Raw genomic sequence first — 18457 nt, 5'->3', positions numbered from 1 at the left:
ATCAGTTTACCTTCAACAGGCTCAAAGTCTATGTTCATGTAGGTGAGATGCGCTGTGAGTCCCATGGTGAAGCCGTTGGCGCAGGCCTTGACGTTGGATGTCTTCAGTGGCAGCGGAGACCAGGTCGAGTGGTTATACAAACCTGGCATAATCACCAGCAGAACCTAAGAACAAGTAAGACATAAGCTTAGAAGTGCAGAATAAAGCTCAGCGTAACCAACACTGCTAACCATGGTATTAACTAAATGAGAAGTAAGTGGCTTGGCAAAAAACCCGCCTGTGTGGAGCGAACAAAGTTTGTGGTGACTCTGGATTAAGCGTTCAGGTGTCAGAATAGATGTTTGTGGCATTGGAGCTCTGAGAGGTGGTTGCTGGTTTTATGTTGGTGAGTTTGAAGATCGACAATAGTATCTGGTATTCATGGGGAAGAAGTTGATGGATAGTTGTTGGATTTGTGGTTTTGTTGTTATTTGTGATGGTGAATTGCAACACTTGGATTTTTGGTGGTTTAAATTGCAAGTAGGTAGCCAGACCTCTGTCATCCCACAGTTGATTTATAATTTTCACTAAATATTTCAATTTTAGCTAAATATTGGCTCCAAAAAGAGGTGCTTCGGCCTACTCACACATATTTTTCAGGGTGCGAGCGCACTTTTTACATGGTGTCATAGTTAAGAGCAGCTGTTCATAGTGGGTAAAGTCGGAGCTGTCAGACATGGATGAGTTTTTATTGATTTTGGGAATATTAGAAATGTCAGGGTTGGAGTAATAATATTAATGATACGACAGTGAAGGCGGCCCTGTTGTACTTGGTGCTTATGGTGTTGGCAGCCAAAACATCTCAATTGGACTAGAGGGTGTTCCTGGTGGTGGTTATGGATGTGTGTAGTTCATAGAGGTATCAGTGGACATGCCTTTTGAGGCAGTCGATGTTCATGAGGGTGACACTGAAGGTGCCTTAGAAGGTGCAGTGGGTGTGCTTGTTGCTGACAGGTGAAGGTGTCTGTATTGTAGTTGGAGTTCATGGTGTTGGCAGCCAAGAAATCTCACATGGACTAGTGTGTGTTCTTGGTGGTGACAATTATTGTGCATGCAGTTCATAGAGGTGACAGTGGATGTGTCTCGTTTGGAGCAGTGTGTGGTCATAGTGGTAACACTGAAGGTGCCTTAGGAGGTGCAGTGGTTGTCCTTGTTGCTGACTTTGGAGGTGTATTTGTTGGAGGTGTCTGTATTGGTGTTCTTGGTAGTGACAACGGATGTGTGTAGTTCATAGAGGTGAAAGTGGATGTGTCTCCTTAGAAGCAGTTTGTGTTCTTAGTGGTGACAGAGAAGGTGCCTTAGAAGGTGTAGGGGGTTCCTTGTTGCTTTCAGTAGAAGTGTCTGTGTTGTAGTTGGTCTCATGGTGTTGGCAACCGAGAAATCTCACGTGGACTAGTGAGTGTTCTTGGTGATGACAATAGATTTGCATGTAGTTCATAGAGGTGACAGTCGATGTGTCTCGTTTGGAGCAGCTATTGACATGGTGGTACACTCAAGGTGCCTTAGAAGGTGTAGTGGGTGTCCTTGTTCCCGACAGTGGATGCATCTGTGCTGGATGTGCTGTATTGGTGTTCTTGGTGGTGACAATGGCTGTGTGTAGTTCATAGAGGAGACAGTGGGTGTGCTTCTTTAGAAGCAGTTTGTGTTCTTAGTGGTGACACTGAAGGTGCCTTAGAAGGTGCAGGGGGGCTCCTTGTTGCTGGCAGTGAAAGTGTCTGTGTTGTAGTTGGCGCTCATGGTGTTGGTAGCCAAGAAGTCTCACTTGGATTAGTGGGTGGTAAGAATCGAATTGACACATAGGCCCATGTGATTACAAATATATGTTTACTGAGAAAAATACAGGTGGTTTGTGGTTAAATAATCAATGGAACTCTGTCAGTTAAATGTACTGTAGTTTTTATTTTGGCGACACGTTTTTAAAAGTGCCAGAAAGGAACCAAGACTGGGCTTGAATGATGCTGGAAGTTCCCACCGAGTACAACCTACCCCACCCCCGGGGTATTACCACATAATTTTGCTCTGAGGGGTGATTAGCCACAGAAATGACTGTTTGTGTACCCCTTTCCGATTGTTTTTCTCAATTTTTGCCAGGTATTGCCTTGTGAGATTTGATTAAGAATTATTGCATGTGTAATTTTGGCATGGGGGTGTTGTAACATTGGTAACCTTGAATGAGACGGAAACATGACTTTCCACCCAATTTGTAAACATGACAAAACTCATTGATTATGGTATCATTGTAGTCAATGTAAATTTAGAACCAATTTCAAGCACGCTACCCTCTGGATCTGCTTACTGACACTTAAAGGCCCTCCCAGCTGCAGCAGGGATTTGGCACAAAATCTTGCTGTGCCCTACCTTGGCACCTGGGGGATGCTCCACTTACCTAAACAAGCTCTTGCATGTATTTTTGCATATTAACACTCTTGGTAAGTGACTTAGATTCCAGAATCAACTTACCCTGAACAAAACAGGATGTTGATAAGTGTTCAATTTTATTATAACTAGGGCTTCAAGTTTTATGGCATTTATTTTGTTAACATTTACGTCTGTATTTTTGGCCAGCTTATTGGTATTTATTCGTATTTATTTTGCGTTTTTTGTACAAATGAGATGATAACGTATTTCCACATTAATAGATAAACGTGCATTCATACTTTGATGCCTGTGAGGTTTTATCATATTAGGCAGCCAAAAATAAAAATGATACAACAGACCACGCACATTTCTATATTAGCACAATTAAATGTTGATATATGCAGTGATTTAAGCCAATCTCTTTCATTTTTGTAAACTCCCCATGCTGCCAATATGTGCAGCTTTTGGCATGAAATTAATTAATCACCGAATTGAGAGCTACTCAATAGAAGCAACATTTTCTGCATTTTTCCTCTTTTAAAAATAAATACAGAAGAAACACACTGTTTTCTGTCTGCATTTATCTTTAAAAAATCAGTAAAAACGGAAAACAGGGATCCTTACTTATAAGTTAGGGAATATATTTTTCTGTAGTTTGTATATTCCAGCATCATGTTGCCCATTCAATGGGACTTTCAGAATCTTGAGGTAAATTTGATTGAGTCAGGCGTGTATTTGCACCTAATTTTGAGCTCGTTGGTAAATAAAGGGTTAATAATGAAGTACACATCAATTGTCTACCTAATTTGAGTGCAGTATTGCCCAGTTTTTCATATTTCACACCCATGTGAACCTAGTGGTAAGAGCATGTGCTAAAACAGAAGGTGGCACAACCTAACCTTGACTTATCTTAGGTGTGTGTTAACATTGGTGCACACTGGGGACTTTTAGCATTGTTACTAAGGTCTATAGAAACACTGACAGAATCCTGCACTCAGTGCTGGTTTCACCGCTAAGAGCAGCATTACCCCATTTTATTTTTTTCAGCAGAATGTACAGGGATTGTGATATAACAAAGTCATGGTGCATTTTCTGCATGTTCGTTGTGCACATTGTTGCTGGTGTTAACACATCACCTTATTTCCCCAGTGTAAACCTTGGTTAATAGCAATGAGAGGCGGGTGAGCCAACAGATTTACAGGGAGAGCTGAGCCAGAGCCGACAGTCTGGCTTGGATCTTAGAGACCGTGCAAGAGACGAGCACTGAAAATGTTTGCTAAGTAAATCACTCAACATATACAAAGTAAAACTTGATAAAGTAGCTTCAAAGCTCAAAAAAGAGTATTTGTTTGTGTGATGCTTTGGCGTAAATACGTCTTGTTATAGAACTTCACTGAGATGTACTTATTAAAAATATGTTGCACTAGTGGTTATGCTTAAAAACTAAGGGGCATATTTACTAGAAGTGGTGCAGCGGGGCTGCTGCGCTAAAATTGGCAACGTCATGCTGCGTCATTTCTAAAACACAGGGATGCGTCGTATTTAAAAAAAAAGGCGCTTCCCTGTGTTTCTCCCTGCTCCAGTGCTAAATTAGCTGATATGCACCAACACAGCCACCCTTGCACCATGGTGCAAGGATGGCTGGGTTGCGCGGAGATTGTTTATGGGCAGGAAGGGACACCTACCTGCACAAAAACAATCTTTAACCGCAATTTGCTCTTTCTATGTGTGCTGAAAACTTGATTATAAGAATATTAAGAATGGCCATGTCTCATTGTAGTTAACGGGAATTCATTTGGTAGCTTACCTCCGTGGCCCAGCTGTAATTTCTGAAATTTTGGCGGGCGTTTCAGTAATGAAGCAAACACGTATAAGGCCCTGAGGAGCAAGGCCTAGGTTTGTTAGGCCCGAAGGGCCTGTGGCAGAGCTTTTTGACATGTACTTTTGGGTTGGACAGGTGTGACACCTGCATTGGCATGTTGGTAAATAAGAGTCTAAAAGCGGTAGAGAATTAAGGATATTATATTTTCATTGGAGATTCCCTTATGAATGGATATTTGACTAACATTTATGAGAGTGCATTGGAAAAATGTCAAGCTGATTTTGATTGGTTGTTCTGTGACGGCATTCTCGGATAACTTTTTATTTAGACTGGTGAGTTTCACTGGAGATTTCACACTGCTTTTTTCCTTTTAAATGAAGTGTGGAGAGTGTTCAACAACGTATCCGTTTGCATTGTAGATACCCGTGGTAAGGGATTCCTTGACAACACAGACATATTCCTAAGGATATGCGAATACAATTATGGTTACTGGATTTCGTTGACACACCAGGGCTTTTGTGTAGTTATTCAAGTTGCTGTCAGGAGCTGAAAGAGGAAAAACATTAAACATTTGCAATTTGCTTTTTAGATTCCCGTATGAGGGTATGAGACACTGTCCGAGAGACTGTATTTTGAACAATGCTGAGCTGATGTTGATTGTCAACTTTAGGATTGAGAGCTCGCCATTTCGTTGAATATTTTGACACATTAGACTTACATGAGACGTTATTTATATTTCTCTTTTTATCTTGAATAAATGACGTGTAAGAAGGCATTAAGAATCAATCTCAATTTTATTGTAGATCTTCGTGCTGAAGGTTTTTTATCATTATTAGGATTGAATTACTTGGTGAAATAAACACACTAAAGATAACATTGAGGCCAGAGATAACTATCTCAATGGTCACTGTGTTTTGTCTACATAAAAGAAAATAATTTACAGACAATCTCGTGTTCCAGGAAGAGAGGATGTTGTGTATTTAAATTGACTGTAAAATAATCATAGCTTTCTGAGCCCTGTTTATGATACTTAAAAATGTTAGTAGTGTTAGATTTGAGACGTATCCTTGGTATAGGTTATATCAGCATAAACAGGAGGTTATCATTCCATGTATGACTGGGGTTAGCTGTGGAGTAATTGGTCTTCAATTAATGAAGAGAACTGTCTTGTCTTTATACGATTTGACCAAGTGAATGTAAGACCATCCCTTTGGTAATAAGCATGTATATGAATTATATGTAATTGAGTTTATTATTCATTATGGTATTTATCTTTACTATGTACATAGAATGCAATTGGGTTTAATTCTGTTTTTGTACAATAACTGAGTATCATTTATTAGTACTGAATGTTTTAGTACAATACGACAAGTAAGTTGAAATGCACTACAAATTTTTTTTTTGTGTAAACAGCCCCGCAGAAGCAAGAAGTTCATGAAACACCTGTTGACTAATTGGCTGCGACCGACAATGCACAAGAATAAACTGAACATTTGAAACTCTTCCTCTTTGGGACAATTTTTCTTCTCAGACCAGGAACAATATATATAGAGGGTGGGATAAATTTGGAGGTCTCTGAGGGAATCAAAGAATGAAAAATTTGAAATGGTGGATACACAGTTGTTTAGTATGATGAATTTGAGTGGTGACGAAGCTGGTTTTACAGATGTTAGACCAAAATTGAAATACATCCCACCCTCTGCACTGGACAACATTGACATGTTTTCTGAATTGATGATGGTAGAATTGAGGAAGTTTCAATTTATGTCTGGACTGTGCAGGCGATGGGGAATCAACCAGAATGTGAAATTTAGACAGGTCATATAAAAAAGGAAAGCAAGGGATGATTGTGTTGTATGAGTCTCAGGCAAAGGTGGTAATATTGCATTGTGGAGTAAGCAAATATATATGGAAGAAGCATATTCTCATCTGAATGACCAACAATGCTGTGCGAGGATAACCACAACGGAATATCTGAAGGTTAAAGAAGGCCTCTTCAGTGATTTGAATGAATGGACAGAGGCAGGTTTGCTCAATTGGGATGAGTACATTTTTTTAAGAGTTGAGGATCCAAAATTGCCTGTTTTTTATCTTATTCCTTAAGTACATAAACATTTGGTTAAGACACCAGGAAGACCCATTGTAGATGCTATGGGTAGCCTCTTTGAGAACATGCCAAAACATATAGATCATTTCCTACAGCCCCTAGTGCATAGCCTTCCTTCATACATCAAAGATACAGCAGAAGTTCTGAAAATATTATTTTTTATGTCACTTGGGAGGAAGACCTGCTTATGATGAACCTTAATTTCATCTTGCACTTCAAGAGCATCCACCATCATGATGGTATGAGGGTAGAACAGCATTTTGTTAGGGCGAGATGATCAAATTTTACAAACATAACATCATGGTCCTACAGATGCTCAAGTGATGCATCACTAGGAATGTTTTTCTGTTCAATGGAAAGCTCTTCAACAAAGTGGAACTGCTATGGGTATCTGCTTCATCCCCAGCTATGCTAATTTTCAAATAAGCCAGCTGGAGGAACAGGTGCTCAATGGTCCAGAGATTGTCAGAAAAGATTGTTTAATGGGTCGGGTACATTGACGACTTATTTATGCTATGGAAGGGAGATGAAGCCTCGGCGAATCTGTTTGTGAATACCATCAATACTAATTTCCTTAATTTACACTTCACTAGTCAGGTAAATTGTACATAAATGATCTTCCTTGATGTAAGAATTATGGTGTGAGATTCAAGGTTTACAATAAGGGTACATAGGAAGCCTACTGCTGGCAATAGTATGCTTCATGCCTGGAGATTCCATCTAGTGGCCTTGAAAAATAGTATTCCATTTGGTGAGCTAATGCGTGCTAGACATTTTTGCAGCAATCAAGAGACTTTTGAGGCTACTCAGCAGGAGAAGGTGCTTAGACTGCAGGAAAGAGGTTACTCTGAGCAGACTATGAATACAGTCAAAACTGGGAGATGTAAGTGCAGGGGGGTGTCAGTCCTCTTTGGAACATGCATAAAGATCAGCGTCTTCAGTAAGGAACTGGGAGTTAGATTTCTCACCTCCTATCTTGACCAATACACAAGTTTGAGAAAAGTATTGACCAAGCATTGGCATCTCTTCAGGAATGACTCTGTGATAGTGGAGAGTATAACCAAGAAACAACAGATTACATTTAGGAAGGCCTCAGTGATGAGGGACTTCCTAGTTAAGAGCCAAGCTACTACTAAGAAACAGTCATTGCTGAAACTTAGTGCAGGTTTTAAAAAATGCCAGAAATGCAAGGCTTGCATTAATGGCATGAATATGAACGAACTCAATACACCTTTTAACAAGATAATTTAAATCAAGAAAAAAGTTGAATAGCAAAACTGAATTTGCTGTGTAAGTCTTGTTTTGTCCTTGCTTCAAGGTATATGTTGGCAGTGCCATACTGCCAGTACAAAAATGTGTAGTACAACATCCGAGGGCTATCAAGAATGTAGATATTAACTATCCAGTAGCCCGCTATTTTCAGAAGGTCCACAATCGGGATCACAACTTATTTAAGTATAGTGTCATTGACTGTGTGCCCAACATGATGAGAGAAGGAAGCAGAGAAGGGGGATCTCAGGAGGCTGGAATCCAGGTTTATTTTGGAGATGGATTGTAAGGAACCTATTAACCTAAATATAGATAAAGAGATATGTGTTCACCTTTGAATCCCTCATGTGCCTTTGCTGCACTCTACAGATTATTGCGTGTGTAATAATTTGTAATATTTTACCTTATATGTATGTTTTTACAGAATGACATCCTGGAAATACTGTGAAAGAAGTTAGACAGTGTATCGCCATTGATTAAGAATTTTCAGTGTATATTATTTAGCCAGTTGTGTTGGTTCGACGTACACATCAGCCAGTATTTGGTCATGTTACTTTGAAGCATGTGTATCATATGGTCTCGAATTGGGTATGATTACCATTTTTGAGCACGTAATATGTGGGACTCATCCCAGGGTTTGATTTTCTGATTTTTTTCATGAAAGTAATTATGAAGGTGCTTCTTTAGAGAGGCTCTATGGTCCTTGTATTGGACGTATGCTATTAAAAACTTTCACCCCAGACTGTAATATGCTTTAATACTGTAAGATTATGCATGTTGCATCTAATATTATTTTGCCCCTATTGGACTTCAATTTGGAGCTGTATATTCTCTATTGGTGTTGCTGTGAGAATGGCTGCTTCATTGTCTTTATTGTGAGAATTGCTAAACGGTGGTTGATGCTAAAAAATCGTACATCTGAGACGAAGAGCAACAAAAGGTCATATAGAGAATGTAGAGTCCTGGGGAGGGTGCCAACCTGGTATAAATACCCAACCACCATGGGTATTGAGATGCACAGAACACAGAAGGAAAAAGCAATGCCTCCTATGTCACGTGCTGTATATACAAAGTGAGAACAAACACAACCAGGGCACTCCGAATAATAAGTCCACGATGAAGAAAGTTGCAGATTTCTTTATACCTTTGTATTGAGAAAAAACAAATCAATGTTCAGAGATAATCATATCCTCATGTTTGAGAGAAATCACATCAATGTTGAAAAACAGCCAACATGTGTTTCGTCCACACTGGCTTTTTCAAGGCAAAAAGATGGTTGAAGACAACAGTATCCAGAGATGTCCCTTATTGGCGCTGCTTTGTGACACAAGAGGCTTATCCTTTGTTTTTGTTTATTGGGCACATGGGTTTTACTAAGTCACTTTGTATATATTGCACTTAAAAACTGACGATCGATATCGTGAACAAGGCATGGTGAACACCAAACGTGTTGATGTTTTTCCTCTGGCGTGGAAGAAATCAAAAACTTTGCAATTGCTATACTATCTCGGAGTGCTGTGTTCTTCTTCTAAATAGATATGTAGATAGATAATTTTTGTGTATGTAGATGGATAGATAGATAGACAGATAGATAGATAGAGAGATAGATAATGTTTGTGTATGTAGATAGATAGATTAATAGATAGATTTACAGATAGATAGATAGATAGATAGATAGATAATGTTTGTGTATGTAGATAGATAGATAGATAGATAGATAGATAGATAGATAGATAGATAGATAGATAGATAAGTATAATTGTTTTAGTGTCCAAAACGTTATATTACATTCAAATTTAAATATTTGAACGTGTAAGCTTTTAATCAAAATGTACAATTAGTTTAATTTCATAAACAATACCTTTTACTTGAAAGTTTATAAATCAATAATCAAATGCTAGTGTGGGTGGGATTTTTTCATTTTGTTTAAAAACAACATGGGTGCATTTAACTGAAATAGTTTAAATATTAAATTACTTGTGAGCATTTCATGAACTCAGTGTGCTATAACATTGTATTTTATTAGTTAAAGGATAATTATTATTATTTTTACTTTACATTACTAATTTTTTGTTTTCACAATAATACATTTATTTTTTCTTATCTAGAGCTTACCATGACAAGATCTCTGTCATAGGAGTGGAGATCTCAGCTTTTGTCTGAAAAGTTGCTAGCATTAAGTTTGTACTACGAAATTCTGTGTTAGATGTCTCCATCCCTTGTTTCCAATGTTTACATATAAATGTACACATAGGAATATATCTATACTTCGAAATTGTGAATAGCAAAATACACTTAGGTACAAGGAAAAATTCACATGTGAGTGGATCTACACGTGCAAATTCATTCAATGTATAATTAATGTTATAGGGTCCTCAATTTGCTTAACATGGCAGAGTACCTAAACATACCTGATTAATTCAACTCTTTCTTCCCCTGCAGCACCACTAATCTTGGAAAGTAGAGGCAAGGAAAAATTAAGTATATTAGTGGAACATTAGTATGATGACAGGAGATACAATAAAAATTAGATGTTCTCTCACTGGGGACTTGGATTGGGAAATTCACGAGCTGTGACAAGTGGCAAAGGGTATTAATTAACCTATATAACAAATGCAACTAAGACGTGCAGAAGATCCAAGGAAAGATGAGTCCTCCTGTACATAGCCAAATAATCAACAAAAATAATAAAGTGATATGAAATCAAAATAAGACAGAAAGAATGCAAAGTTATTTCTTACATAACAAAATTAATGAGATATCCTAAATAGGAAGTTAGTGTCAAAGGCGTGAGCAGGTGGGCGCTTGAATGAGTACAGTAGGTGCTAGAAATTAGTTTGAGCAGTAGATGTCAATCATGTTCAGAGACTGTGGTATCTGCTTGTACACTGCTATTTAAAATGGCGATTTGCAATTTTGCAGGTAGATGAAAAGGTGCGATTTGCAATTTTGCAGGTAGATGAAAAGGTGAGCAGTTGGCATTATAGCGACGGGTAATCTTAGCAAACAGGCATGATCTATGATATTTGTACATAATAAAATTGGCAGATGCTGTTGAGCGTTATTCGCTTGCGTAGTTCCCTCATTCGCTACCATTAAAAGTCGTACACTTTTCAGTTGTGTGTACATTAGTATCCTGGAAGACTCTTCTACATCAATACACTTCCTTTAGTTACCCATTCAATCCCTGTCTCCTGGTCCTCATTAAATGTTTCCACATCGTCTGAAACTTGATTTCCTACATACCTCAAATGTTACCAGACTTCGCCGAAGTCGCACAAGTCGCAGGATGCTACAGTCATGATGAACATATCGAAGGTGAAATATTTTCAAGAATGGATCAATGTGGCATTCAACATCTCTGCCTCTCTCTTGCTGCACCCAGAGGTTTGTCCTTGTACACCCCCTTCCACCAGGAACCTTGGTCTGTGCACAGTCTATCTATTCTCCAGCGATAAGGATATGACCTTCTCTCCGTGTGCATCCATTCTGGTTACCAAGAAGATTATCAGTAGGGAAAGGAAACAAACCTAGTAACCAGGGACCAGAGCAGAAGTGTGCTCTGTGAGTGTTTACCAGAGATGTAATGTTTAACAGGAGCACAAACACCAAATCAGAACGGTAGATGAGGGGGGATGTCAAGAGGGAGCCTACTGATGAGGTGTTGAGGTGGATATGGAATAACAATGCATTGCAGCTGCAACTCTCCATCAGCGCAGCCCCAGAGCCCAGGGATTAGAGCATCAGAGCAGTCCTAGCAAGGCTTGCAAAAGCTCCCATTGTACTCACATTTGTTAAGTTGCTTTTGAGAAGCTTTTATTTGAGGTCACAAGGTCCTGGGTGAGGAAAGAGGTGAGACTGTTTCTTTTCCAGGTGTTTGTGTGTGACCTGTGGATGGTTAATGATCCTTGATGACTTGTCAGTCCACCTATGGAAGCAGTCCCAGAAACTGTGACTAAAACTGCTCATTATGAAGCAGGCTAATGCTTTCCAATGTGCCTATTTTCCATCCTTAGATGACCAGTCTGGAGGTATTTATGCCATGATCCAGCCTGTAGGGCCGGGGGAAAAAAGATGCTAATGAGTGATGTCTTCCATAGCAGACTGGTTTATCAGTATTTTTTCTAACCTCGACCTAGGACCCAGAGTTACAAACACTTTGAAGCACGTTTGTGTTACTTTTCTAATGCAAACTTGAAAAAAGTGTACTTATGAGATTTACTATCCAATGCAATTCTCGATTTGCTTTGGATTGTAACCAAAGTAACACATATTTGCGTAATGCACTGCCTTGAGCTACAGTGTATCAAGGGAGTTTTCCATGGGTGGTACATGGGCGCTCCCATGCATCCACCCATGGGTTTTGACACACGGTCCTATCTATAAAGAAAAGTAGACAGGGATTTGCGCCAAAATCCTACACCTCCCCGAGACAGGTGCACGAGGAGAAACATTTACATTTCGCCTAGTTTTTCCCCCTTACATGTGTGCTGCATTCTACAGCTCACATACAAGGTAAGAAAAGCCTTCCAGCATAGGGTTTGTACTGGAATGAACCACTTCCACTACAAAACCTGTGCTTCCCACAACACTGTGGCAGACGAGGCTCTATGTTGGTGCATGGCTGCCTAAAGTATGGCGGCTTTGGGAGACAGCAAAACATTGGCACATCTTAGTAGATATGACACTGTTTTCCTCTCTCCCTTTCACACAAAGCAGAGCAGCAATTATACATTTTGCCCCACATTGTGTGATTTCTTAATAAATTTGAGCCTAGGCTTTTACCAGTTTGACCTGTGGGTGACACAACCTTGGGAAGGATATTGACAAGCTGTTGCTTGGAACCAAGACCTTCGAAGTAAGGGGATAGTAATCCATTTTGCAGAACTCTCTGTCCTATCACAAGCAGTCATTCTGAATATCCAGCAGTTATCTGTTGGTAAGATCACCCCATTGAGGAACAGTTTTCCATGCGCAAACGCCTCTTGGTGTTCTTGAAGGAATTTGTGTTGGGATGAATCTGTGATTGGGGTAAATTTGCTCAAAATCTGAAATAAGGAACAAGCACAGTTTGTCCAACTTTGGACTCCCTGTGGAATTCAAAAAAAGACTCACGATTTTGTACTTGGAGTGTGGAGATTTCAACCTGTTTGATCAAAAAAACATGTGACCTTGAGGTTTCAAACAGTTCTGCAAATCAATCAATCCTCTACCCCTACAGAATGCGGGATATAAATGACTCGAGGCTTGTTTTAGAGGTTGGCAGAGGGGCGATATCCTGTCCACCTTATTACAATTCCATTATAGCCTATGGAACTTTTAATGTGGCAGATGGGATATCCGTCACGTTTGTGCCAGAGTAACCCGTCCACCAAACTCTAAATGAGGGCCTCTATCTACCAGGCATCACTACACTGTGTGATACTCTAAAATGTCCTCACCACAACCAGATCACTCAGAGTCAGAAGCTATCAAGGGTAGCGCTCTTATCTGATAGGGACAAATCTATTGTTGGTACAAGAAACACATTTTCCCAAGCATCTTCATATGTATGATAAGGGTATACAAGGGGTCCAATTGAATTACTTCCTGTGTCAAATGCCTATTCATGCGATGGATGTGGGAACTCAAACCGGAGGAAATGGACCCTTATCCTCCAAACTAAGCGTTAACTAACAGATATGTGGTAGGTTCCCACTTGTACCAATGACATTAAGGCAACCAATTGCCAATTGTTCTTGAGATTCCTTGAAGTATTCGAAAACTTTCTCCAAGAGTTATCCAAATTAAAGTTTATTCAGAAGAAAGAGATCAATTCCATAATGTACTTGATTAATTAGATCATAGAACAGAGTGAACATTCAACCAGCCGACACGTGTTTCGCCCAACGGGGTGCATTCACCTGGGCTTTCTCAAGGCATAAGGATACATATTGAACCTCTTAAGGGTTTCCTGAACAACCAATAGCATAACAATTATTCCATTTAGCTAGTTCGAGCCGCGAAATGCGTGGAGAAAACAGTCAAACGCGTCCGTCGCCATTAATTGGGAACCTACCACATATCTGTTCATACGTATGATGAAGTCAGGAATAATGCCATTGCTCCTATTATTTGGAATGTAGTTAAATCTACTGACCATCTTGATCAGTCCCACATTAAAAGTGGTTCATCAAGAGGACGAGCTCGGCTGCAAAGGAGATTGCTATTCTTTAGAACAGCTCGGTCGGCAGCAGACGTTGGACCCGGACCCGTTACCGTAAGATTTCCACAAGAAGACATGATGTGAGGGGTATGATGGAAGGACTGGGCCCTGGACTTTGGGGTGAGGATCTGTGATGCTCTACATACAGCCAGGCATGATGGCAATCTCAAGGGTGGTGTGCGGCCGAGACAGAGAAGAAACCGGATTCCACTATGTGACTGCAGTGGAGAAGGACTTCACAACTCTCTTATTTGCCCATGTTACCAGCACACAATAGATTATTTTTTTGATGCAACGATCACTCCTTACCTACATTTACAAGGATGAGATTTTAAAAGGGGGGATTTCTGATCATTGCCAGGTGCAGGGTTCTGCAAAGTCGGTCCTGGAGAGCCAGGTCCATGCCAGAGTTTTAGCACATCCACATTTAGAAAAAAGATGTTTCAGAAATCTACATGTTTCTAAATGTGGATATCCTAAAAATCTGGCATGGACCTGGCTCTCCAGGACCGACTTTGCAGAACCCTGGCCTAGTGCAAGTGGGATTCAGCTTCGGGAATTTCCCAAACATGTTAACACATAAATATAAATTACCAAGTGCAAAATCACTACAGCAATCCCACATATCACAGTTCAGAGACGATAATGAGGACTTGGGTCCTTAAGAGGTATGTATTGGTCAACGGGGAAGACAACATAGATGGGGCTTCTGGTGAAGGACCCTGCCCTTGCAAAACAGGCACTGAAATTAGACCAATCGCTCAATGAGTGATGTATCTGGGCTTTGTGGACACAGTAAAATGCTCAGTCTGTGGATCAAATCCACTAACATCTAGAGTTGGAAAAGATTTTCTATTGACCCACTCATCTTTCAAAGCTGAACAAGCACCTCAAAAAAACAAGATGGAGACTCTAGAAGAAGTGGGTGGGAAAGCTGGGAGAGTTCTTGCGTTTCAGTTGATGTAGAGAAAGGCACAGATGGCGATTCCAGCCATACAGGACCAGAAAGGTCGACAGTGCTTACGCCTTCTTATATAAACTGTTGTAGACCTCATATCATATAGGCCCAATGGTGGCTGTGGTGATGTTCTTATGATACCACATCCTGCTATCTCTTATACAGAAGGTTGAAATCTTTTCGAATAGGAAATTACATGAGGTGAGTTTAGGGAGATTATATCTGAACTCCACATATACAAATCAGGAGGGGAGAATGGGTTTCCCCAGAACATTTTTTACACCAATGCTACACCAGGCTTCTAAGGAATAATATTACAGTACATTTGCTAACAGCTTATCAAAACGCTTGACAAATAAAGAGACTTTCAAAGGGTGTTTTAGCAAAATATTGAACTTTTGATATCGACCTGCTCTTATGTCCACTGCACACTATCGACTGCGAACATATCATCAAGGTAAGCAGATATTGGGTTAAGAATCTTAAATATGTACTAACCTATATTGATAGCATATTGTTAGTCGATATTTGATGTATGTGACAGTCAGTATTACTGACCTCGATATCTTACATACAACTTTCAAAATGGCACGAATAAAAGAAATTGAAAAAAAAAATTATAATCAGGTGCCAGTTGGCTAATTTCATGGGTTTAAATGTAGCGCATCTCAGTCGTAAAAGTCAAGGGTCAGAGCAACAGTACACATTTCACATAACTACAGCACATGCTTTAGAAAGTAGGCAGCACATTCAGAAGTGTTCTCCATGCCCTGATCCAGTGCTTAATTTAAGCTGGTGCTGGTGGGGGCACATGCACTTAATTTTTAGGCACCAGCACTTATTTTTCCTCATCAGACTATGTCTGCGAGCAAGAGAGGGAAAGACACACAAAGGGGTACGAAGGGAGAAGAAAAAAGACAGATAAAGGGAGAAAGCTGGAGCCTGCAGGTGTGAGATAAAGGTGCAGGGAGTGTCTGGTGGTGGATTGAAGACGTAGGAGGTGGATTCAAAAACTGATACTTGGCGCGCCGGCTGTGGGCATCTGAACAAAGTTTTGGGCACCGGCACTCATTCCTGTACAAATTAAGCACTGCCCTCGTTCCCTTGATCCTGCAGCCGTATACAAGTTTTGTAGTATGAACAGCTTTATTGAAAACCACATGTCAATCTTAGAACATAAACAGGGATGTTGTGTGTGCAATTACAGACAGAGGCGCCTCTTGCCTACGTGGATAGGTTGTCTCTCAGTGAACCTGTCTTGTTGAGTGGACGGACGGATTTGAAAGCTTCACTGATGCTAATTTTACATTAGGATGCAGGTCAGCTTTTGCTTTTCAGCAGGAAATCACTGGAGCAGATCGCCTTTTTGAAGAGTTGCACAACAAAGGTGCCATGTTCAGCATCGAGCCTGAAAGTGAAGCAAGTGCTGATATTTCTGAGTGTTTTCTAGCTCCAGAGGGCCATCAGCAGCACAGGTCGAGTCCTGCGCCTTGTAAACAATGCAATGCATTCTGGTACTTGTAGTCTTATACCCACTGATCTAACCTATACTCACATGGTTTTAATCAGTGAAGGGAAGCCCATGGGAAGAAATTGTGTCCCACGGAAGTGACGTCACCAGGAAACACTTCAGTGTGTGTCTCTTTGTTGTACAGAGAGCATGAGCCTGAGGTAGGTTCTGTAATACTAGTAAAAGGATGAGAGTTATCTGTGTGATTACCAGCCTGAACACATCAGGGGCATATTAAGGCACACATGTTGTAACGTGTCACTGTTTCGACTTCAATTAGTGGGAGTCGAGGGTGGTTATGGCCACCGCTGGCCCGCCTTTGGACCCTCGGGCATTGCCCTTGCTACTGCTAGTCTCAAGGGTCATGACCCTGTGGAGTTCCCCTAGGCAGTCAAATTTCACCCTCTCTCGGAAATTATATCCTAATACGTTTTTAATTTTACTAACCAACAATTTTAATAAACCGGTTTTACTAGACAAAACTAAACATTACACACACATAGTTTACACCGAATTGTTTTACAAACTGACAGCTGACAGAAGATGAGCTTTTAAGAGACAAAGGCCCTCATTCTGACCTTGGCGGGCGGCGGAGGCCGCCCGCCAAAGTCCCGCCGTCAGGTTACCGTTCCGCGGTCGAAAGACCGCGGCGGTAATTCTGACATTCCCGCTGGGCTGGCGGGCGGCCGCCTTCAGGCCGCCCGCCAGCCCAGCGGGAAAGAGGCTTCCACGATGAAGCCGGCTCGGAATCGAGCCGGCGGAGTGAAAGCTGTGCGACGGGTGCAGTTGCACCCGTCGCGTATTTCACTGTCTGCGCAGCAGACAGTGAAATACTTGTAGGGGCCCTCTTACGGGGGCCCCTGCAGTGCCCATGCCAGTGGCATGGGCACTGCAGGGGCCCCCAGGGGCCCCGCAACCCCCCCCTACCGCCATCCAGTTCCCGGCGGTCGGACCGCCGGGATCTGGATGGCGGTAGGGGGGGTCGGAATCCCCTCGGCGGCGCAGCAAGCTGCGCCGCCTTGGAGGATTCAATGGGGCGGCGGGACACTGGCGGGAGACCGCCAGTGGTGCCGGTCCGACCGCGGCTTTACCGCCGCGGTCGGAATCCCCATTGGAGCACCGCCGGCCTGTCGGCGGTGCTCCCGCGGTCCTCCGCCCTGGCGGTCTTTGACCGCCAGGGTCAGAATGACCGCCAAACTGTTCTGTGAATCTGATGTCTGCGGTTTATGTACTTTAAGTTGTTAACGGGTACATTACATTAATACAGTCTTTTCTCTATAGAGTCTTTAATGTAGAGTTTTCGTTTCTTTGAGATGGTTCATGTTTCTTTTTATCTTTTGGAAACAATTTCAAAAAGCTTGATTGTAATTTTCTTTCAAGATCCAATCAATATTATTTTGATCGGTTGTCACGCGTCTCTATAAGGAGTGGGGCCCATGGGGCGGTGCCTACTTTGCCAATTTGGTAATCCGGAACTGTGACCGAGAGTGAGAAGCCCAATAAGTTAGAGACCCTGTCTACTTTCTGTAGATTCTGTACAATGCCCTCCCCCTAGTGCACGTACTAGCAAATACAGTAGTCTCCAAATTTTTAAATGCCACCCACACTTGTAACATTAATTGGGCGCTAGAATGACAAACATACTTTCACAATTACTCTATAAAACCGGCACACATACTCAACACTCCTAAAAATTAAAACATTCAGTTAGCTCAGGTATCCCATTTAAAAATGCAAACAAATGCACAATTGCCAACATGTTCTTGGCAACCTGGTCTTCTGAGAAGTGAAAAATTGGGATCCTTTAAGAGAAGGGGGGTGGGACTCTGAGGATATCCACTTTGACCCCTACTGCCAGCCTGGAGATGAATGAGAAAATATGTTACTGATGGCCCATTGCAGAGTGGGTCACTGCCACTGATTTCCTTTAATAAAAACACAGCACTGTTTACATCAAGGTGTCTCTCTCTGTCCCCAGGGATATAATAAATGCTCCTCTTGGCCACATCTCTGGGCCTTTCCTGAGATCAATGCCAATTATTGGGGACCACTCCAAAGTTCGAAGACCTCTGAAACAAAAGAATAGTGAGGGCTGAATGGTGGGGCAAGAGGTCAGTCTTGTGATGTCATGAGGGGTTGAAGAGTCCATGGTCTTACTTACACTTGAGTGTGACTCCTAACGTTTTTGT

General features: G+C 41.2%; 1 protein-coding gene across 4 annotated transcripts in view; it reads right to left on the bottom strand.

Moving 5' to 3' along the window:
* Positions 1 to 18457, bottom strand: part of VWA5B2 (von Willebrand factor A domain containing 5B2) — a 244142-nt gene that overhangs the window by 141136 nt on the left and 84549 nt on the right. For all 4 annotated transcript variants that reach the window (XM_069212954.1, XM_069212955.1, XM_069212957.1 and 1 more), the window contains exon 2: positions 11 to 164. In XM_069212954.1, coding sequence (XP_069069055.1) covers positions 11 to 149 — 139 coding nt within the window. In that variant the 5' untranslated portion in view covers positions 150 to 164. The remainder of the gene's footprint in view (positions 1 to 10; positions 165 to 18457) is intronic.

Source organism: Pleurodeles waltl, chromosome 11, assembly GCF_031143425.1.
Source record: "Pleurodeles waltl isolate 20211129_DDA chromosome 11, aPleWal1.hap1.20221129, whole genome shotgun sequence".
Lineage (NCBI taxonomy): Eukaryota > Metazoa > Chordata > Amphibia > Caudata > Salamandridae > Pleurodeles > Pleurodeles waltl.
The sequence above is the reverse complement of the archived record's forward strand: the minus strand, read 5'-3'. Positions and strand labels throughout refer to the sequence as shown.